At 39.2% G+C, this 23683-nt stretch overlaps 2 protein-coding genes across 5 annotated transcripts in view; both read right to left on the bottom strand.

Moving 5' to 3' along the window:
- Positions 1-821, bottom strand: part of LOC145402254 (small ribosomal subunit protein mS39) — a 29177-nt gene extending 28356 nt beyond the window's left edge. For both annotated transcript variants that reach the window (XM_080274378.1, XM_080274379.1), the window contains exons 1-2: positions 734-821; positions 337-439 (exon numbers count right to left, since the gene is read on the bottom strand). In XM_080274378.1, the coding sequence (XP_080130504.1) occupies positions 337-439; positions 734-798 (168 nt within the window). In that variant the 5' untranslated portion in view covers positions 799-821. The remainder of the gene's footprint in view (positions 1-336; positions 440-733) is intronic.
- Positions 822-13073: 12252 nt separating this feature from the next.
- The window catches only part of LOC145402258 (NAD kinase-like), a 104819-nt gene continuing 94209 nt past the window's right edge, over positions 13074-23683 (bottom strand). For all 3 annotated transcript variants that reach the window (XM_080274382.1, XM_080274383.1, XM_080274384.1), the window contains one exon: positions 13074-13296. In XM_080274382.1, the coding sequence (XP_080130508.1) occupies positions 13074-13296 (223 nt within the window). The remainder of the gene's footprint in view (positions 13297-23683) is intronic.

The following is a 23683-nucleotide window of genomic DNA, read 5'->3' as shown; positions in this document are numbered from 1 at the left end:
ATACTATTAAGTACATTATGGAAGACTGCGTTGCACACAATCACCTACGCCAACAACACAGCATACACTCTTTGAATGCTCTATGGGAAAGTCCGGTCTCGGCCATGGCCTTCCTAAGGGACTCGGGGCTGTTCGGCCAGACTGCCTTGGGAACAACTACTACTATTCCCCACGCCTCACTGTAGCAAGGTGCTGTCAGCCACAAGAGAACATCAGTTCACTGCACGGGATGGTTTGGCACAGTCGAATGCTTACTTGTGGCTGATGGGTCTGTTTGGCCAAACTGGGAATGATTAATAAAAATGACCATATAAAACAAAATTGTATATTGGCTACCTGTAATATGTCAGTTGGTGACCTTGGGATTCTTTTTGGGATGACAATTTCTTCACTCTGGAGTCGTACTGATTTCATGAAGTTCCGCCTCTGGCCCAAAGATCTACGGAAATACCAATACCTTACAATACCTGCACAGTGACAAACACTGTAAACAGTGAAAAATGAGAAATGAAATAACTTTATGACTGAGCTACTTAGCCAAATAAGTATAAAAATGGACAAAACAAAAACATGACTACTGGCAGGCCTAGGCTACTCTGGTAACTTTGCACATCGTCAGTGACAGCCTACATCTCTTCATTAAGTAAACAACCACAATTACATCAGAATATCTCAGTCCACCCACTCCTTCGAAATGATGAAATGGAGAAGGAAAATAGGCTGCTCACTTTACCTAACTGATATATTCTCCAAGAGCCGGTGCAGAACCACAGGGGTTGTTCTTAGATTTAATGCCATTCTTTTTAATTAAAAGCCTTCGATCGACTTGCACTCCTTTACAAATCGTACATAATCTATTTTATTTCTTCGAAAGTGCCGGGTGTTTCCATGACCGAGCACTCAAATAGTTCAAAGGGTTAGGACTGTACACGACGAAAATCCAATGGAGTCGTATCAGTGGAAGAGGGCAAAAGCTGCTCCCGAAGACGGAAGAAATAGCGGAGCGGAGGCCGAATCTGGCAGAAACACGGAGAATGGAATCAACAACGGAAAGGCGAGACCCACAGATGCTCCGACGGTGAGCACAGCAACAACACTCAAGCCACCACTGGCTATTCCAAAATCAACAAAACTGAGTCACAGGGACTCACAGCGATGATCTCTTACGCGGTGAGAACTCGCGACTGATCATGTGTAGGCACAGAATCTAATAAATCTTATCAATCTACCAAAACCATCTTTGTTTTGGTCCCTCTCCCGAGATTGTCTGTTGACAGTGTTGCTAAATATAAATTCTAGGAATCTGTTAAACTGGCCTCAAATGTGACAAAAATCCGCCAGACTGAGAAAGATTAAGCAGAAAATCGCCAGACACGATTTAAAATCGCTACATAGTAAGAAAATGAAAATTCTTTTACCGCTAGATTGATTTTTAAACCCGCTATATTTAGCGAAAAACGCTAAATTGGTAAGTTGGCAACTGAAAATTTCCAACAAAAGAAACACCTGCATACAGCATGTGCAGGGCAATACAACACCTCGATCAGCATAGGATGGATGTGAAGGGGTGGGGCCCCCACTCTTTGACATCCATCCATCAGAGCCTTCAGAAGTGTCCTTATAAAGGGATGATTGACTTCACCTTTTGAGCTTGAGATCACCCGGCCCTCAGACAGCTTAATTTGGGTTGGGTCAGAGGCTCTAACTTAGAGCCCCTCTAGACCCTTACTATAGGGTCTTCAGGTTGGGTGAAGTCACAGGTAACAGGACCAGTTGTAAATAGGTCCTCACTACATAACACACATGATGGAGCACTGTTCAGCACATGACACACGGCGAAGACATCAACGGTGCAGAAATCCTCTGTAACTACCCTACAGGGACAGTTGCTTACTTGAGGTAAACGGGTCTGCTAGATCAGACGACCGTTCAGCAACAAGCTGCCTGTTTAACGCTCTGCTTGTGTTGCGGGGACGGATCAGGCCTTGTGATACCCATCCTGAATCATGCAGCTTATTTCACATAGCTCAAGGGTAGAAAAAGGCAATGCTATGGCTTTATAACCAATCCATAGCATTTCTTCATGACTAGCACCATATTCTAGTGTTAGGTCGCTCTTACTATCTGGCATTCAAGATAGAGATGTTAATTTTAGACCACGGTAAACAGGGGACAGTAGTAATTAAACCCCTATGACGAATTCCTCATACATCCTTGTGGCACTTACAGTACAGTATTTCGTTGTGAAAAAAGATACTGTACCTTCGTGGCACTTCAGTCTCGTCAGCTTAGGATGCTTGCCAATGCCCTTCCTTACCTATTCGTTGTGTATTGCACCTTAGTTATCAGCATATTGATCATTATCCAGGCTTCCTTTCCCACCCCAAGGTAGTCCATAAACAGCACTCCACTATCTTTTGTGTTACATGGAAGGCTCAGCCTGCTGGTGTGGGTGTGGGCGTGGTAGCAGTAGGAAATGAATGAATGATACAGGACAGACACTGATAATGCCGACTAAGCCTCCCTGCAGCTTATGAGAATTCAACTGTCTGAGTGGAAGAGGAATGTTTTATACGGACCACCCTGTAGACAGTACATTCATCAGTGGTACACAGCACCTCAACAGGGTCAGACTGGAGGCCTTCCCATTGTGAGGTGCTGGGAAATATGAGAGGTTTGACTTCTAGGTAGACAGAATAGTTCCTCCACCCAGCATGCAGCGCCAACACAGGTAAGCTCCTCATCGGTGCCACCAAGGTAAACAGATACAAAACATTATCGTATGGTACACTTAAATTCTACTGAAGGAAAACTACTCTGGTCCCCTGTAAGACCTGTATTCTCACTGGCTTAACAGACACTCTTGTATGGTAGTAGTAGTTGTTGTTGCAGCCTTCGGCTCATCTGAATGTGAACCGTGTGGACTGCAGGCTGAAGTTGCCCTCCTGCAGTCTAACCTCCTTGAAATGCCCACCCCAATGGGAGACCACGGACAGGGTACCGCAACACCCACCCCAAGGAGGAACCACGGACAGGGTGTTGAAACACCCACCCCAAGGGGAGACCACAGGGAGGCACACAGGGCACGCAAAGGGCCCAGGCCAGACTGGCCTATGTCTCCCACTACCTTGTGCCCCTCTTCCCCTCAACAGAGCCAACCAGAGAAATGCTGCCTCGGCAGACTACTTTCCAGCCAGGCCAGCACTCACCAGGATTGGGGTGGGACTTGTACTCCTACAGTCCCAGGTAGCACTGCGACGATGGCAACTGTCCGCGTCAGAGAGAAATCGGTCACCGTACGCTTCTCTGCTACCACCCCCTGCAGGACCGCAGTGACGGCCACCATCCATGCCGGGAAGGGTCAGCCATCGTACGTCCTTCACCTGCAGCCTCTGCTGGGAGCAACACCGTAGTGACGGCCACCGTCCGTACCGGGGAGAGGTTGGCCAATGTACGTCTCTCAGTTGCAACCCCAGAGAAGGGCACAGCCACAGCGACGGCCACTGTCCACGCCGGAGAAGGGTCAGCCACCATACGCCCTTCACCTGCTGTCCCAGGGTTAAGCTAAACCGCGGCGACGGCCACTGTCCGCGCCGGGAAGGAATCGGCCACCGTACGTCCCTCATCTGCTACCCCTGTGACGCCCCTCACGAAGGATGTCCCTTGCTTGCCTCACCCATCCAGAGGCTGAACGAGACACCCTTCTCTCCCCACAGAGGCAGCCCCCCCAGTGGAGTTCCAGCTGGAGGAGATTTGGAGTGGCCCTGTAGTGAGCCTGGGGATCCGCTCCCAACAGCCAGTGCCCCTACGACGCCCCTTGCTGTCGGACTCCTGAAGGAAGGGACGCCGCAGGCAGCCCCCAGTGGCGGCTCGACCCAAGCGAAACTGCAGCCCGCAGTCACCCAGGGGCACCCCCAGGACTGAGCATGACCTCCCCAGCCCCACCAGTAAACAGTCCTCCTCCAGGAGCAGGCACAGAGAAGCACACCTGCTCTCCCTGTTTGGCCCCAGTCCCAAGGGCCGACCTGTTTACCGAGGCCCCACCAGGGAAAGGCCTCCCTCTACACCGCCTAGCAGCCCACTTCGGATGATCCAGCTCCTAGCAATGGTCCCATGCCTCCTGCGGGAAGGCACACCTGACGGGACCCCTCCCACACCTGGATGACACCTGTGATAGCCGTCCCCAGCAGCCCAACCGGAGTCCCCGTCTTGTATTGTGTACTTAGTCTGTACAGTGTATTGTGTTGAGTTCTATTAAGTATTGCGTTGACTTTGTAGCAATATACGTGTAAGGTTGGTTGACCTGAGTTTTTATGCCCTGTTCCCTTAATTGCATGCTCTAGACCCAATCTTGAAGGGAACCCCAGATCAGTTGCTTGTGTTCAGAAGACAGGAAGCTGGATTCTTAACACGTAGCATAACACTCCTCCTCTTGTGGGATTGGGAAGGAGATGAGAAACATTTGCATAACCAAGCAGCTTCAACACCCATTCATCTTGTTGCCACCATATGAAGGCATTCTTTCTGGAAAACTTTAATAAAAATATATCCACAAATTAAAAGAGTAAGAGAGCTCATGACAAACTGATGAAAATATAAGCTATGACAAATGAAAGGGAAGTCAACTTACAGGGTGATAGGCACTTGATGACAAAATTAACTGATTTTTTTTTTTTTGGGGGGGGGGTGGGGGGGGGGATTTAATGCACCTTACAAGGGGCTTTCCTAAATAAAATAATCCAATGATAGCAAGAATGAAATGCAAAACTGCCATCAAAGTGAAGTGGTTCAAATGAATTTAAGGATGAAAGAAATTCAGTGTAATCTTTTCATTTTAATAAATAATAAAATGACCTCTCACCTGATAACATTCTATACATAGATATATTCTAATCAGTCATATGTACAAAACTGTAAAAACAAAATAGTTTTATATTGCATTCATTCCCAGAGCAAAAATTTTATTCTACAAATCTCATATTAAACTAAATGCATGGAATGTCTCACAAAGTTTTGAGATGATGTGCACTTTCTTTCCATCAACATATATACTTTAAAAGTGATTTTTCACCATCTAAAAAAAAAAAAAAAATCAGACATCGGTATAAAAAACATCAAGCTTGTACTGTGGACTATAAAGAATGTTTGTTTTAGCATATCAGTTCGATCTTATGTACAAATTTATGAAACAGCATATTTTTGTTGCTTATATAAAATTTCAAACATTACTTACACAATTCTTGTGCTCACGTACAAATTACTAACAGTACATTCAATATTTGCAGATATAAAGTGTGTGGAAATATATACTGTATCTTAATATCACAATATCATTTATATTTGGTGTTATTATACTACCAGAATGTTTATACACTGTATGAGTATCTGGGTGTTATTATTATGTTTCCCACTGTAGTATACCTGTATACTGTAGAACTTACAAAAGGAGATACAGTTATTTCATAGTGAAGCAATTTTTCTCCATGTCCAAATATGTTCTTTGCTGTAATGTGTTTACATGTTACCCTATGTTATTTTCCTGAACAATACCCAGGCCATGTTAGTGACAAGTGGTGTGGCTCCAATGCATAACTCTACACTCTTTCATATTCTCTTTAGTGGTAAGTGGTGTGACTGCAATGAATAGCTCTACACCTTTTCATATTCTCTTTAGTGATGAGTGGTGTGAATGCAATGAATAACTACGCCCTTTCTTATTCTCATCAAAAAACAGCTTTGTGCATCAAAACTCTCACCCAGCACAGCCAATGACAAAGATCCACACTAAATAATATAGTCACCATGATTGTTGTTTTGCTTGTAACTCCTGACGGTCATGTGTTAAAACCTTAATTTGTAAAGTGCAGTGAAAGCCCTTACTTTTTTATGGTGATTTCTGGACTGCATGTGGTTATTAGATAAGGTCAGGCTGCATTCTATTTTACAGAGAGCAGTCAGCAAGAAGAGAAGGAAACCAAAGATGTTCCATCTTCTTTGTGATTCAGTAATCACCATTAAAAATTAGAAGCTTGCATTCCACTCGGTGATTTAAGGCTTAAATATATGACCCCAGTTTCAAAGCACCAAAGCTGATGGAAAAAACACACACACACACACACACAAAATACTGCAAGTCCTCATTTTAAGCTGCCTTTCCTGTTTCTTTTTTGCTATTAAGTGCAGATCAGATACAGCAAAAATGCCACCGTATCAAAGTTCAATTGCTATCTATTAGCTGACTTACCACTTTCAGTAACAGTAACCTGACCACTTACTGGAAAACATCCTTCATTTATGATGAGGACTGTGTAAATCATCTGGACTGTAAATTGAATAATGTGTTGGACACCAAAGGGTAACATAGTACAGTGTATACCTTATTGTGAACTATCAAGACAGTATGTGAAATGCTAATATTTTATATTCAGTTTTAAAATTCAAATCCACTGTCACTCAGCATATAATCTGCCTCACCTAAAGATTTTTCCACCCACATTTATAAAATACAGCCTATTTTATGTAGGTTCAGCTTTATAATAAAACATTCTTCATTAAAATGATGAACATTTCAACATTAATATCCAGTTACTACTTAGATAAATAAACTTACATTTTTCAATTTATAATGGTGTTCATTCATTAATACTGTACTTATAACTTGCAGTTTTCAGTTAACAAGGCAAGCTTTCTTTAACATTTTAAAATTCTTGTAAATGATTGCACATTTTCCTCACATAACATAAAATTTTTCAGCTAGTTATTTTTCCTCCACTTCCATAAGCTTTGGATACATTATTTCAAAGTATACTGTATATATCTACAATAAACTACTTCTACCTCTTTTTAAATAATCAAAACCTCTTTATAAAACCTCAAGTTTTGTCAAGCCTTTCTCCACAAATCCTACAACTTCTCTAAGAGACTAAAACGTACAGTAGCATAAAAACTATTGTTTTAGTAGAAAAATAGGACTAATTTCCCTGCTACAATGAGGGTTTAACTAGCACTTGAACCCTGGCTACTTATCACCCATTGTGGAAGTTGGCTGTTGAGATACAGTGGAACTTCAAAGGTTAATTCTTTCTCACAAAATATGATACTGCAGACAAACTCAGACTTTTGGATATGATTCTGTGCCAGTGTCTCCTGTGTTGAATTTTTGTGTTTCATCAAGAAAGATTGCAGCAATAATCCAGTTCAGTGGTAAATTTACTATGACATTGATTTTCAACATTCAACTCTGATAGCTATGTACAATTATATATTCATTTGCATCAAGCCCAGACACAAACAATTGGGGAGAGTGTTGTAATGCAAGCTGCATATTACACTGAGTAAACAATCACCTGTATCACCACAGCATTACTTGTACTTGGATCCCAATGAAGTGAGGCTCTTGGCATGTTTGCCAAAACACAGTGCCAGAGTCTTGACCAACTGTAACTACTCACACAACACACTAGAAACACCTCTCAAAGAAACATGAAAACTCCCTGTATTTCACAGCTTATCTGCACTTATGGTCCCCTTTGGCATCATTTTAACCTATCCCTCCTCTCAGGCTCATAATATTACAATACTTATAGGTACTCAAGGTACAGTTGCAGACATAAATATTGATTCACTTCATTATGATAAATACTGAGAAAGTAAACAATGAATTTTGAAAAAAAGTGATGCAATATTCAGAGCCTCATGCACTTCTCAGAAAACTCTGGTAGAGTTTCATAACTGTTCAGCAACAATGTGAATCAATATACTGATACTGTCTGAAACTGTAAATCGTAACACAGATTCCTACTTCATATACCTAGGAATTTAAGAACTATTTGAAACCTCCACCTGTCTCACTCTTGATGATGGCTCCAGCATTCCTTCCACTTGTGACAGTTACAATGAATATACTGAGCAATTTAGCCATTATCAGTAAAACAAACTTGACTTGTTCAGCCCACCTGGCAAGTTTAAGCAACACTATTAAACACAATAATAGGGAAGAAATTAAGAAAACTAATACTGCATTAAAAAGCTGAGTCAAGAGCACCTCACTGGAGTGCAAGAATATGAGAATGAGTTTGAATCAATGTACACACACACACACACACACACATGCATGCAAAACTCACAGACAATTACATATGTTTATACTGTGTGGAACTACAACCTTTCCACTACACTGACAAAATATATAGTTCTAGCTACTACCCAATAATTTTATTCAATTTAGGAGGGGCCTCTCCAGCCCATAGGGTTAAAGATGAAAACAAGCTACAAAATACAGTTATGTCATCCAAGGATATTAACCCTTCAGTGTAACAAGGACTTCTGTGTTTTATTTTTGATACCTCCAGATGCTTCACTCAAGCTCAGGAGACCCCTTGTAGTGAAAAGGTTAGGAGCAATTTGTATTATCCCTGCAAGTATAATGAGAGCTTTTTTAATTCTTATTACCATCGACAATTTTATTCATTAGCGCCTGATGATTTTATTCTGCTACCTAATGTACAGTAGTCCTCATTTAAGGGTGTTTTGATTAAAGTTGCTGCAGTAAGACATTGCTCATGAATTAACACCACTTCAATTTACCTCCCACTCAGTTTTAAAATTTTCTGAATTAAGAAACTGCTTTTTTTTTTTTTTTTTTTTTTTTTTTTTTTTTTAAATCAGAAATACGATATGTTTCAATTTTTACTGCTTCACTTAAACTAACATTTTCCCTGCTCTCATCCTAGACATTAAGTGAGGAATGACAATACATCTCTCTGAAGATGGCTGTTTCATAATCTTATCCTGTGTTGCCCTAAAACGTACAATGCATATTGTTCTGGTATGTCTGACTTGCAAAATTAAATTAAGAACAATAACAACACACTCTGAGTACAATCAATAAAAGACTTATACCTGTATATATCATTAGTCACATCCACTTCTACAAAATTCATTCTTGAAGTTAAAAACAAGTGATTGCAGTATACAGAAAATCTGAGGATAACAGTAACAAAATATACAGTGCAGTCAAAAGGGTCCAGCATCTAATTATGGCAGAGGAACTTTACTTCCCCCCCCCCATTCATACTTACAATAATAATTGTGTAAAGAGACAACAAATCTCAATAACATGAATGCACTCAGTGTATTTAGTAATTTATGTATGTGTGGAAGTCAATGGGTAGATGAAGACTGATGATGTCCATGCAGAGATCACAAAACAGTCTAAAGCACTTCTCTCTCTGATAATAACAAAGAACAACCGCTTGCAGGTCAGTACAAACACCACCTATTAAAATATGGTTGTCCTGAAGACTCCATCAACATTCCACTTCAAAATATTTTCATTTAATATAAGATACTAAAATGTATTAACCACTATACAGGCAATGTCTATGAAGGTGAAATGAGTGTGCATGTAATGTTCATTTGGGGGGGGGGGGAAGGGAGCCAACATTTAAAAACACCAACTTCCACAACATCAACTTACATATGACCTGAAAACAGAGCCTAATTATTTTTTCCAGTTCTAACAGATTATATATATATATATATATATATATATATATATAAAGACAATGGCTAAAACACTTGGATTATATGAAAATAAACTGCAACTGCTTCTGTACTTACTCTCCATGTATACCAGGTAAAGAAGTGGAAGTTCTGGCACCTTGTAAATCAGTTACACGACTCTGCGACTGCTTAGTGCAACAAAAGGAAATACAATACTGTACATACTGTCATACACTGGCATACTGAAATACACTGAACTACACAAAAGGACACAGCAAAATTGATACTGCAGACAGACAGAAAGACAAGTGCTGGTAACCATGGACTGTATTATCAACTACCAGTAAATTACCTGTCTGTATTACCAAACTGAATCAGGACACCTCCACCTAGATATAAAATCCTCATTTGCGAAATATTTTTGAGAAAATTATTATAGATAAATTCAGTCAAACTGTCTTAATATAAGTAAACAAACACTATGATGAATTAAAAAAAAAATCAAATTCATTACACTATTTGATTCCAAAAGCTCTTTTTGTTTATTTTGAAAATATACTATAATCACCTATTAACATCATTATCAATATAGCAAGAGCTGAATATTTAAATGATCATAAAGAGATAATCACACTCATCATATCTTAAGTAAATAACAGTATAAATACATGTAGATGAAAAATGGAATAAAACTTCAGTTGTTTTCTCGCTAGTGATAGTATACGACACACACAAAACAGCAAGTCTGAAGGTAAACTTGAGCTAAATTTAAACAACCAGCAAGAAAAAAATTGATACAGAAGGGAAAACCAATGACCTGCAAGTGTTTACTATACCCGTAAGTTACATGTTGCTGTGAACGCCAGTATAGAGTTAACCCCTTCGCTATGGTAATGTAATTTTCATTTTCTACAATGAAAGGGTTAATGAGGGCTGCAATAACCCCGTCCAGTTCAAAGTCTCTCGTAGGGTATATAATACAGGTATGTCTGATGATAGCAAAAATAATACATCATCAGCTTGAATGGGTCAAGTGGAGTGCATGAAGGTTATTGCTCTTGTTGTGATGGCCCCTGATGTGAGTCTGATGGAGAGGGACAGGGAGACTGAAGATACCGTGGAAGAATGGAGAGGAAAGGTATATGACGAGAGTGGTCAGCTGGAGGGTGGGCAGACTGATGACGGAGGACAGGGTGACATGGAGGTGATTTCTTCATGGTCGCCTCCTCTGGGATTAAAGTTTTTGTTATAGACAGATAGTTTGTATCCTGAAACATCAGATGGAAATCAACTGTGGAGATTAAGCTGAAAAACTGGTGACTCCTTCACTATCAAGTTTCTGTTTCTATTCTTGCCACCACCAGATTATTTTATTCAGCTTAAGAGAGACCTTTTGACCAAGACCATTAAACATATCCTTCATTAAGTAAATCACAGTAAGAGGTCTCCCCCAAGCTGAGTAAAATCATCTGCAGGTAGCAGCATGAAAAAGTCCAAACAAGACATCTTTAGAGTATTGTATAGGTTAATGATATTATGGGATGGTGAGGTAGGGAAACACGAATTAAGGACAAAACTTATTCCTGACCAGTGATGAATTTCTTTAGATGAATGAAGAATGGAAGAAACTGGTCTGAAATAAAGTTTTGTCCCTGACTTATATCACCCTCCTATAACTGTCATAAGGCCATACTGTATTCCTGTTGGTTAAAGACATTCCCCATCACCTCTTCCTTACCACCTCATTTTTCTCTATGATATGTTTATATTTTTGTCTATGCTATTTATACATCTATGACAGTATTCAGAAGTCATGAATGAAGGGGGGGAGGTGTGAGATGGAGTGGAGATGTATATGAGAGATGGGATGTGATGGCGGAGGACAGGGTAACATGAAGGCGAATCGTTTGTGGCCACCCACTTCTGGGATTAAGGTGGCTGGCTACAGATATACAGATATAAATAATACATAAAGGGAATAGTAAGGTTTAATAATCAAAGTTGGTAATTAAGGAAGAGGTGCTAAAGAACCTATTTAAGCCAACGGGATTAAAGCTGCCAATGTTTCAACAATGATTTTTAATTCTGCAAGAGTAGTGGAAACAGTAAGGTGTGTTGCGGAGTGGCACTGAGGGAGTTGCAGCTTGTGCTGTGCTGGTGATGAGCTGTGTTGACAAAGGGAGCGACACACACACACACGCCAGCACCTGAGGAGAGAGAGCATATAATCATTTCTATCCTAAACTGTTCCTAGACTACAGCTTCCTAGTGTTGGGACCTAATACCCACCAAGGGATTACATGGAACTAGCTAATTTTACTGTCTCATAAAATTAAGGCAGTGCTGAACACAGAAAAAACGTTTGCCATCCATCCATCCATCATCCCATCCTACACTGCCCCATGAGGAGCACAGGATTTGCCAACTTTCAAAATATGGATCAGTGGTCATGCTCTGGATACTGCTAATCATTAAACAACTTGACTGAGTAATAAGTTAAGGGGAAAGTGGACAGAGGAATACAGGTAGCTATGTGGGAGGAACAAACAGTAAGGAGGGAGTGCACTGGAAAAAAAAAAACAGTAGGAGGGGTGACAAGAAGTGTTATGGGAGAAAACATAAGTACATTATATAAAATGAAAGTATAGTAGTGTAATATTATTCAGTATCAAGAAAGATACTGGTTCAGGTGCTTAACTCTCATTCTGGTGAGACTATCAATAACTGACGTGATCCAAACTGAGTACAGGGGTAGCAAAGAGAAAAGCTGATGGGTTACATCAAATAAAATGAAAGTATAGTAGTGTAATATTATTCAGCATCAAGAGAATTACTGTGCATTAAAAGCAAACCTTTTCATTGTGAGTATGTATCTCATGGCTCAGGTACTTAACTGTCATTCCGGTGAGACTATCAATAGTTGACATGATCCAAGCTGAGTATAGGGGTTGCAGAGAGAGGAGTAGATGGGTAAGGATAGACTTGACAAATGTATCACTGGTGTATGCATAGAAAATTTGTTACTGGTGTATGCATAGAGGGGGCTCAAGCTTGTTCCACAACTAGGGGATTGACTGAGGTGGTTTAAAAACATGAAGAGAAGAGGGAAGAAAAATTCGGGTATAAAGATCAAGCAGTATGAATGTGGAGGACACAGCACCAGAAGGCAGACCTTCAAAGACCTGGGATGGGGTCCAACCAAACTTTTAGGGTTAAGGGACTGAACATAGATGTTGCCATGGAAAACTGCCACCAGGCAGCAGCGGTAGTGGTAGTGGTAGTAGTAGTAGCAGATCTGAAATGTAAAACTGGTGGGCTGCAGGCTGTAGCTGTCCTTCTCAGGCAGCTTAACATCCTCCACATGAGGGTTAGGGAGTGGGTGAGGGATGTGTGTAAAACCAGGTAGCTCCACCACTCAGCAATATCAATGCCACCACATAAAGGCATCCCTCTTAAGTACCATGCCACCAAGTAAACAAGGCTGACACACACATCCCTGTACAAAATAACCATCCATCCATCCATCCATCATCCAATCCTATGTTGCAACAATAATAAACAAGCCTCACCTAATTATCACAGGCCTCATTACGCTCGGTGAGAGAGTCTAGGGTGTCTGAGCTGGAGGAATGTGTGAGGTCAGTGGGACTGAGATCTTCAGGGTCATCAAAATGTTTCTGGCGCTTCCTGTCATTCCACCGCAGACACTCATCAAGGGAGGCAAACCAATCGGCAATCTGGTCCTCGGCACAGATGGACGGTACGGGGTAGATGGAGGTGGTAACACGCAGGCTGATATCATTAAGAAGCAGTTAATCACTTCAGTCCAATGGTGCATTTTTTTATCTTCATCAGGCTACAGCCATATGATAATATTCAACTAAGGAAGGGTCTCTCTTTTTAATGAAAAGGTTAATCAAAACTATTATCTATGCATTCCAGATTAAAATCTCTAAACTGAACACAATCACCTGGAGATAACACAGTATAATATTTATATGGTAATAATACTATAATAATGTTTCACTGCGCTGAGGGAATCAGTTACAATGAATGTTTCACTGTGCTGAAGAGATAAGTTACAGTCTAGGTTCTATAGTTTCAAATGACAGAGTTGGAAAAATTAATACTAGAATATTGAGGCCATTACTTATGTTTTTACTATATAGAGTATATGATAAGATACCATTCATTAGCATATTATTATTGGACTAACTGATATACTAAAGTTATAAAGTACTATATATAACAACATTGAAATGATTGCACTGGTTACTGAAACTAACATTTTTTCACTAATCCAGGAAAAGCACAGCAAAAGAATTGAAATATTTTCTCTAAATACTTTCACTAATAAAGTTTGCATTGTTCAAAGTAAAAAAAACAAAACAGAGAAAGAAGTACAGGCATATGGAAAGTTTTACCTATGATACTATATCAAGTACAGTCAGGGACAAAAGTATGCCTACTATTCCACTGCACTGACTTCACACAAAGCAAATGTCCATCATTTGCCTCCAAGATATATTGTATTAAAAAGAATTATTTATGATCAGAGAATATACCATACCTTTCCCAGCTTAAGAATATTGGCCAGCAAAGGAATGTACAAAGGAGAAGAGGTGAAATGTTAAATTATATTTTGTCCCTGACTATATAACTACTCTTCTAGTAAACACAGGTGAGATTATGGGCTGAACTGGTGTAACATGAAAACCCAACAATAGAGGGTATCTATCACTGTAGCATCAATGGGTCACACTCAAAACTCTCCTTACACCACCATCCTACAAAATGAATTCAGTTAAGGGATTGAAAAGATGCTGGCAGGGAGACCCGCCATCTGGGGAGATAAAGCTTATACTTGCAAACATGCAGAAAGGTTTGCAAAATTAAACAGTGTGGAGTGGGTGAAGACTAGCAATTGATATGACAGACTTGGGCAAAAATGGAAAATACAATATGCAGAATGATATGCTTAGATATACTGGCATATCATGGTTACCTATGAATATCCTAACAACAAAGTTTCCAATTTCACTTTTTTTTTCCAATTCAAGTACTACGTTATAACTATTAAAAATTAGGCAGTTATGTCTCTGCCTCCAAGAGTGACTGTACTACTGTATTGTAATTATTACTTCATTCACATTACTATATCAGATATACTGTGCCATCCTTGGGTGGAAAAAAAGGTTAAAACTATGATGATTATACTGCATTGGCAGAGTTTTGAATGGACACATGAGCAGATCTTAACTGTACTATACAAAGCATGCAAGTGGAGTAGACAGAGGAGAGAAGAGAACCCCTACTTCTTGTGGTGTGAGAGAGTGTGTTGTGTCTGTCAGGTAGGTCAGGAAGCAAAAGTTGATACACCACAATGCAAGAGTTTATGCATCCAACACCTACGGAGGAACTGGTTGGTTCATCATCACCACATTCCTGTCACTTTTAAAAACTCATTAAGTATGGTTGCTGATCAACCCCAGTCTGTCTGAATGAGCAGACCCATACACAAACAAGCAAGTAACAGCCCATGCAGGGCCGTCCTGTGCAGTGAACTGGTATTCCCTTGCAGATGACAGTGCCTCATGATGGTGATTCACAGGGAAAAGTGCACAAGTAAAAATGGTTACATTCAATCCCAGATTACCCATTTCCAAGGTGTACAGGGCCAAGGCAAGGCAATATTAGTTGGAAAAAAAAAAAAAAACTATGTAGGGTGAGAAGTGCCTGTAAGTGTTATTGTTGTGTTGGAGTGGCTTTGGATGTATGTGTAGTCTGTGAACCAATTGTAATCGGCCCGCACAAGCCGACTGGTTGCAAGCATACTTATAGTATGCGACACTGGTTCAACCACAGCACCCCTGATGTCCGCCAAAGCAGTACGTGGCCAGAAGAACGCTCCCAAAGTTTATTACCCTAGTGGGGCGTGAACCCTTGTTCTTCAGTGTACGAAAACGCACACTTTACCACTGTACCACAGAGGCTCCATATATATATATATATATATATATATATATATATATATATATATGAGAGCAGTGGAAATGAGTTATTTAAGAGGAGCCTGTGGAGTCACGTGGAGAGACAGGCTGACGAATGAGGATATTAAGGAGCGTTGTGGTGTGGATGTGGATGTGATAGGAAGCGTTATGAGGAACACACTGAGGTGGTTTGGCCATGTGGAGAGGATGGAGGGTGAAAGACTGACGAAGAGAGTGTATGTGAGTGAGGTGGAGGGTGGAAGAGGGAGGGGGAGGCCGAGGATGAGATGGAGGGATGGGGTGGAGAGGTATATGAGAGAGGGGGGTGTGAGTTGGGAGCAGGGCAGTGAAATGGCGGGGGACAGGGCGACTTGGAGGCGATTTGTTTGTAGCCACCCCAAACGGGATTGAGGCGTCTGGCAATAGATAGATAGATAGATAGATAGATATATGCATATACATACATACACACACACACACATATATATATATATATATATATCCATCATCTAATCCTACATTGCCCCATGAGGAGCGTAGGAGCCCAGGGCTAGGAAAGTTGGTCCTGGCATTTAAAATGAGAGTGAATTTATTTATATAAATATATATATATATATATATATAAATAGATAGATAGATAGATAGATATGTATGTATCCATCTATCTATCTATATATATATATATATATATATATATATATATATATATATATACAAGGCAATATTAGTTGAATATATATACAGTATATATATATATATATATATATATATATATATATATATATATATATATAGGGGGAAAACGTAGGATTGGATGATGGATGGATGGTTATATATATATATATATATATATATATATTCATTCATTCATTCATTGCCAGATGCCATGTATCCCAAACGGGGTGGCCAAGGGCTTAGAGTTAATTGTTTTACAGGGAGGGGCACCAATCCTCCACCAACCCCACTTGACACATAGGGAGAACGTTATGCCAACAGCATCTGGTGTTCCCAGGCGGTCACCCATCCAAGTACTAACCAGACCCAACGTTCATATATATATATATATATATATATATATATATATATATATATATATATATATATACACTTGCCAAACAAATATATATACTGTATATGCCAGACAAATATTATATACAGTATATGCAATGTGGAAAACCAAAGTAGGGTACTGTACATTTAAGTGTAGATATTTTTAAGATACACCAGGAACATAACAGTAATGATGAACATCCATGTCCTCTAGACAAGCATTAAAGATTAGAGCCATAATTTCATCCTGTTTATAAATTGCACCAGAGTATAGAATTGTGTGAAGTGAAAGTTTAACTTCTCATTTACCCTCTTAGTAGAAATGTTTACATAAATTCACTACATTTTTAACGTGGTTTTATCCTGGTTTATTAGTAGTCCAGTTTAGGTAAATGTTAGGCTGACAATATGATGAGGGACACTGCCAAATATGAATACTGCACTATACCTAAGACGGAACCTTTAACACAGCGCAGTGGCTGATGAGAAAGCTGAAGTAATATCTATAAATTATTCGTGCCATCTAATTTTCATAAACTGCTGATGTTAAAAAAATGAAAACCTTACTACAGTACACCACAAATTTCTGCAAGTTAAAACTGTAGTGTTTTATGAGGAGCTGCAAAATTCAGTGTGAAACTTTTCCAATGCCCACTGACTTGAAGACAAATAAAATGTGGATATGAGTTACAGAAGAGAGAAAAGGATTAAAATTTCACTGATAATATGACTTCAAATTTGGCAATGAATTATGACTCTTAAAAAAAATATATATATATATTTACATAAAATACAAGATGAGATAATAAGTAGGACAATATTTGGCAGAGTATGAAGCTATGTATACAGTACAAACCATAGTCCATGAGCAGACATCAAGGTGAAGCAGCAAGGACATGAACTTACAGACTTTAATTTTAGGTACAGTCAATCTTTTCTAACTGTAAGAGGTAGTTGCTATGTCCTGTGGTGTAGTTCATAGTCTTCTAGCCACAATTTTCCATTCTCACATGGAAAGACTGAGACTTCCTTAATTTAGTAAATGACTGCCATCAATGCCAAACAAAAAAAAGTACTGTACTGTAATTAGAGTACATTCCTTCTGACCATCCTATTCTTCATCTGATTAAGCTTTCTATACACATTAATATACAATATCCATACTTTTCTCTCATGCACTTTCTTTCTGTGCCCTTATTTTTCACTTAGCAGTACTTCCTCAGAAAATGATATGCAAATTTGTTGTTTCTGCCACAAACAAGTAACTTTACACTGTACAGGTATTTTAATACAGAGTAAAGCACCAGTACTACAAGTTACTGTACTGAATTTTTCCAAATAGAGTACTTACCTGGCAAAATTGGCAGTCATAAAGCTTTGAAAGTCAAAATCCTTTACAAGCTTCCTTTTTCATGTTTACTTGGCTGGCGGAAACATATACAACACTTAACAGTATGACTTTATCGAAGTTTTGTAGATAAATAGGTGCTATAATTATTATGCTGTAATCAATTTAATTTTAGCAATGAAATCTGGACTGCCACACTTTTTTCTTTGAAAATATTTAGTTTCTGCTCACCAACCAAACATGCTTAAATTGAATTGGTGTTGAAAGACCGAAAGAGAACCTGAACCAAACTTCCAAAGCTCAGAGTGAGGAGACATCCTTAATCCTATACACAGCACCTCAGGTAATGCCTCAGTGTTCAGAATTTAGTCACCCCGTTTGGGATACATGGCGTCTGGCAATGAATGAAAAAAAATTTAAGACATGAAGGAAAGTGCAGTGTGTGCACAATTTTTCTGAGTGGTTTGATTCTCAAAGAAAGTGTTAAGAAACAAAGTACATTTATTCTTCATCTGGATTCTGTGTGAGACATCATCAGTTTCTAAGTAACAGTGTACAAAATAAGTTTTTAATAGGCACCTAACAAGGGTTTTTATAAAGCAGTTAGTAGTAGCTGTAGCGCCAGGTTCATCTGAAATGTGAACCCAGCGGATTGCTGGATGAAGTTCTCCTGAAGTTCTCCTCCTCCCGCAGTGCATCATCCTTCTTCTGGGAGATAAAGAGAGAATCGAGGAACTTCATTGTCTGAGCAGTGAAGCTGCCCAATTATACTGGAGCCACCAAATGAAGGCATCCCTCTCCAGCACTAGGTTTACTGCAGAAACTGTTACGTACAATATATGGCAGTCACATCCCCAAAATGGGAATGCATCAGTTACAAGATGCCCCAAAAGACAATGCACAGAGCGATTTACTGACAAAAAGTCCATTACAGTACTCAAGTCTGAAGAAAAGTTATAGCTTCCTTTCAAGAGAACCACTTTCAGAATATTATACATGTGGTTGGTGCATCCAGTACACAGGAAATGGGGAGTCTTTTGTGGGAGCACCTTCTTTCCTTCCTTCTTCTTCTGTCTTTCTCTCCTTCTTTCTTTCCTCTTCCTTCTGTCTATGGGTGGCTCTGCACTGGGTGACAAGCCAAATGGTTTCCTATACACCGGGAAACCATTTGCTACGCTGAGTAGTAACCATATAACCAAATTAAAGCAGCTGGTGGTTTAGTGGGTAATTAGAGGTTTCACCAAGCCCTGTTTCAGAGGTATGCCACCAGGTGGTCTAGTGTCGCCCAGCCTCAATTAAATATTTTTGCAGGGTTTTAAAGACCTCTGAAACTGTACCTAATACTAACTTAATAATAATGTTGCTAAGTGCATATATACACCTGTAATGAAAGAATAACCAGGCATTCTTAGCTTGGGAACTAAAATAGTGTGTTGTCTATTTACACATACAGTAAAACCTCACTATAATGGACTAATTGGGGACCGAGCCACTCTGAAAAAAGCAAAATTCTGATAAAAACGACCTCCGGACTATCCCCTGCTAACTCGGACTTTTTCCAATATATCAGATATTAGTCCGGATTGCACCAATGGGTTTTAAACTGTTTTCATTACCATTGCAGTACTATACTGTATTATACCTTCACTACAATAATCAAATGGTATATATACAATAATACCGTAATACTGTACTGTACACTGACAGACATGTCTTTAATTTACCTTATTGTGGTGAACATGGCTGAAGTGGTCAGGCGGTCCGGACTGTTTCTGCCTTTATCGGACTTTTTCCAATTTATAGGAATTTAGTCTGGTAGCTCCTCGATTCCGATAAAAGCCAATTCCGGTCAACGGAAGTCCGTTATACATAGGTTTTACTGTATTTGAAAAAATCACGTGCAGTTAGTAAAACGAAATTACCTTCAGGACTTCTGATGTGTGTTTTAGCATGCTTTAAAGAAGTAAGCTGTTCCACCAAAAAATATGTACTTAACGAAAGCTTAGTTAGTGAATCATCCATATTAAACAAAACTAAACGGCAGCGCCGTACAACACTTTAACCACAGCCAAGTGTATGGAGGAGATGGGTGTAGTACACTTACTAAACTGTACAATGGAGTCAGAGAAACATTTAAAAGAATGGACCATTCCAGAATTATGGGAGTTTCTCAAAGAAAGAGACGTACTGTATTCAGGGAACAACAATGAAAAGCTCAAACAGATGGTGAGAAAGGGCAGGCAACCAAGAGAAGCACGTCAAGCAGGGCAGGACTTCGAACAAAAGGTGCTGCCAAATCTGCTGCTTCATATTTATTTTCTTTTGTGGATATTAACAAATGACAAATATTTTAATCACTGTTATCTTGCTTTATGGATGGTTCTAGTAAAATTGCCTAGGTTTCGTGTCTATGTTGTGTTTACAGAGATGAGTAAACTGACGAAAGCTGAGTTTACAAAATGACTCACATTATATTATATACAATCAAAAGGCTCCCACATCATAATTTCTTTGTAGCATATCATGCCAACTGGGTAATCTGATGAGTAAAATATGTTACGGGATGTTTTACTTTGTGTCAAAATTAAAATGAAATTAAGCACTGGTTACTTTTTCAATGCCTACCCCACATCAGAGCTGGGCAATTGTAGCAAACCTAGTGGCAAATTTCTGAAATAGGATCTACTGAAGTGTCTAATTAAGGCGCTCAAATCGGATTGAGCCGGTGCAGGTTTATAACCAAGGGAAGGTTGGGGTTTATTGCTCACGTAATGCCACTCAGGGATGAGTGAAGCTGGTCACTCTCATCTTAAATGTCAGGACCAACTTGCCATGCCCCAGGCTCCTACGCTCCTCATGGGACAACACAGGATTAGAAAATGAATGAATGATGAATGAATGACATCATCCAACTGTTATTCAATAAAACTGATGTCAGGTACTGTATACACAATATCTGATATTTATGTAAGTCAACACAAACTGTAGTTTGTCAGTAACATTTGCCACACTCAACTGCGAATCTGTAATGAATCACAATACTGTCACTTCTGTGGTGTCGACGTAACAGACAGACAAGCCCACTGCATGAGCATGACTGCCATAAATATCTGACCACCAAATTAACATCTGTTAGGTGGTTATGTAAAACTTAAACTGTTTACTTTAACAGATAAAACCTTTGATCACTTCACTCCCAGAAGGCTGTAGAATGGTACTGGTAAACCTGTCATTTCTTAATAATTTTATTTGAGATTAAAACCACTCGGGATGATCTGGGTATATTCTACATTCACTGATGCTGAAGGCCTCTGTGACTCGTAAACTGCGGCATTACAATTTCCTGCCCTTCCCGTGGTGTGCAAAAAAACACCTGTTAACCAACTTTATCTTAATCCTGTTTCATTCCACCAAGAGAAGATGCATGCTAATGCATAAGTATGCCTAATATAACATCAAAATCTTTCACAGTTTTGTCATAAGTGAATTACAGTACTGTACTGTACTGTATGTTCTATGGTTTCACCAATTGTCATAAAAATATTTGCATTTTAATTTCATTTCACACAATTTTAAGTATTATGAGACAGCCTGGTCATAGTGAATGAGAGAACAATGAATTTCTGAGGGATACTGATGTACTGAATAAATACAAGATCCTTCAATTCCTCTGGACCATAAGTGAAAGTGATTTATTTATGTCATGTATATCACTAAAAGGCATACTAATAGTCACCTGAAAATATCTTGACCCAAATTTACCACAGAACATGTAGAATTAGTCTCCCTTTACAGAAAGCATATTGAATGTACTGTGCCAGTTGCCCACCATACTTGCTGGACAGTATGTCGCAGTCTACTAGTTAATAATTTAGCTGATGGTAACTGAGAGATTATGAACCTAAACTGACAGGAAACCACTCCCCACAGCTAGCCATGACTAAACTAGGTTTCATCCCACAAGAATGAGGCATCACGTCCACCACAGACCTATCTCCCACCATCAGTTCCTGCTGGTGACGGCCGTCAAACGAAACCCAGCACGTGTTGCGAGCATCTTGGTTCAGCTTGATCTGGAAGCACAAGCTGTAGCTCAACTTCATTCAACAAAAACGAAAGGCAAGCGAAATAAAATAACATAAAAATCACTTCGTCTGTTCCAGGCATCCTTGCATGACTGTGCTTTTCATCCAATTACACTATTTGCTGTAGATCATTAGGCATGCCTTCTGTTCTTCTTGAGTGCACATCTGTATCCATTCCAGTGGATGTTCTGTCTTCCTTTTCAATTGTACACTCACAAATAATAGCTTTTGCTTATCTAATTGTAACTCTGACTGGAGAGAAGTCATTACCAGGCTTTCACACCTAAGACTTGGTGTTAAGTGCTAAAGTGATGGCTCAAAGAACTGATAGACTGAAAGAAGAACACGTTGTAATGACACTGTTATTTGTACAGTCCAGAGAGGCTTCAAACTACCAACAGCCAGCCTTTTATTCAGTGTAAAATCCTAAATAAGACTTCCTTTCAGTCAAAGTTTAGGGTAGAGGGCGAGCAGTAACTAAGACTCATGACTGAACAAACATGCTACCACAATTAAAGGAAGGCTAAGACAACCATTCAGTATTAAACTGCCCATTATGTGACACTTGAATATCATTCCACTGATAACCTAAAACTTACCTCCATTTCATATTCATATAAACAAAGACTTACCTTTAAACCAGCTAAAACCATGTCTCTTTTGACTGAACTGGCAACACTGATACTGAGGTTTAAGTCATGATATGTCTCTTAATTTACCTGCAGTTTCCTGGCATTACATGAAGGTTATCCTTGCAATAAAAATATAAAGATGGGTGTGCTCCATACTGTGCACAGAAGGAATATTTTTCCTACTTCAAATTTCAGCGTTTCATAAAGGTGTTGAAGAATAAACGTGTCAAACTAGTCAAAGGTAAGTGTTATACAAGGTGCTGAAGGGAGCTTACTGCTTTATAACTGTTACTGAAACTGATCATTCAACTTACTAACTCCTTTGCAATGTTAAGCAAAGGAAAATCTGTGATCTGATATAACAATATTACATTCAGATTCAAACTACAGTACCACAGAAGTAGCACCCCATTAGGATTTTATCTATTTGAGTGCTCAGTAAGATTCAAAATTACTGTGAGGATTATGTTACTGATTACAAAACTAAGCAAGAGCTCAGTCAACACTTATATATTTCATACAGGTGGAATAAATAAGGAGTTCAGCTGCTCAGGTCAAATCTAAGCAGGGAAGACACAAGTGGTAAGTTAGACAACAGCATATAAACAAGTTGTCTGATCATTCATCTGGTTACTGTACTGAAGAAATGTCTAGGAATTTTAATCAATACTTTGAGATTGCTATCCCACTGAGAATAAATTGGAAACTGACATTTACAGTAATAACTAAGGCAACAGGTTAGGATGGGGATTACAATACACTGGCGGTGGCTGGAATGAATGAAAAAGCAAAGAGGATGGAATAGAAAAATTACTGTAATTATAATGATGATGATGATGATGCTAATAATAATAATAACAATAATAATAATAATAATAATGATAATACAGTAATAATAATAATTAAAAAACAGAAGATAGCTGTTAATTTCAGAGGCTTTTATTCTGCTTAGGGGAGACTCTGAACAAAAGACAGTTTCCATTAATCCCTTTAGTATTAGAAGAGAAATTAGCCACTTTACACCAGTGATGTGGTCTTCTTTTATTTTTTTGTAATTTCTGAGCTTTTACTCAG

This window comes from Coenobita brevimanus, chromosome 57, assembly GCF_032717465.1.
Source record: "Coenobita brevimanus isolate Jiangsu-jjx chromosome 57, ASM3271746v2, whole genome shotgun sequence".
Classification (NCBI taxonomy): Eukaryota; Metazoa; Arthropoda; class Malacostraca; order Decapoda; family Coenobitidae; genus Coenobita; species Coenobita brevimanus.
This window is presented reverse-complemented; position numbering and strand designations above follow the sequence as displayed.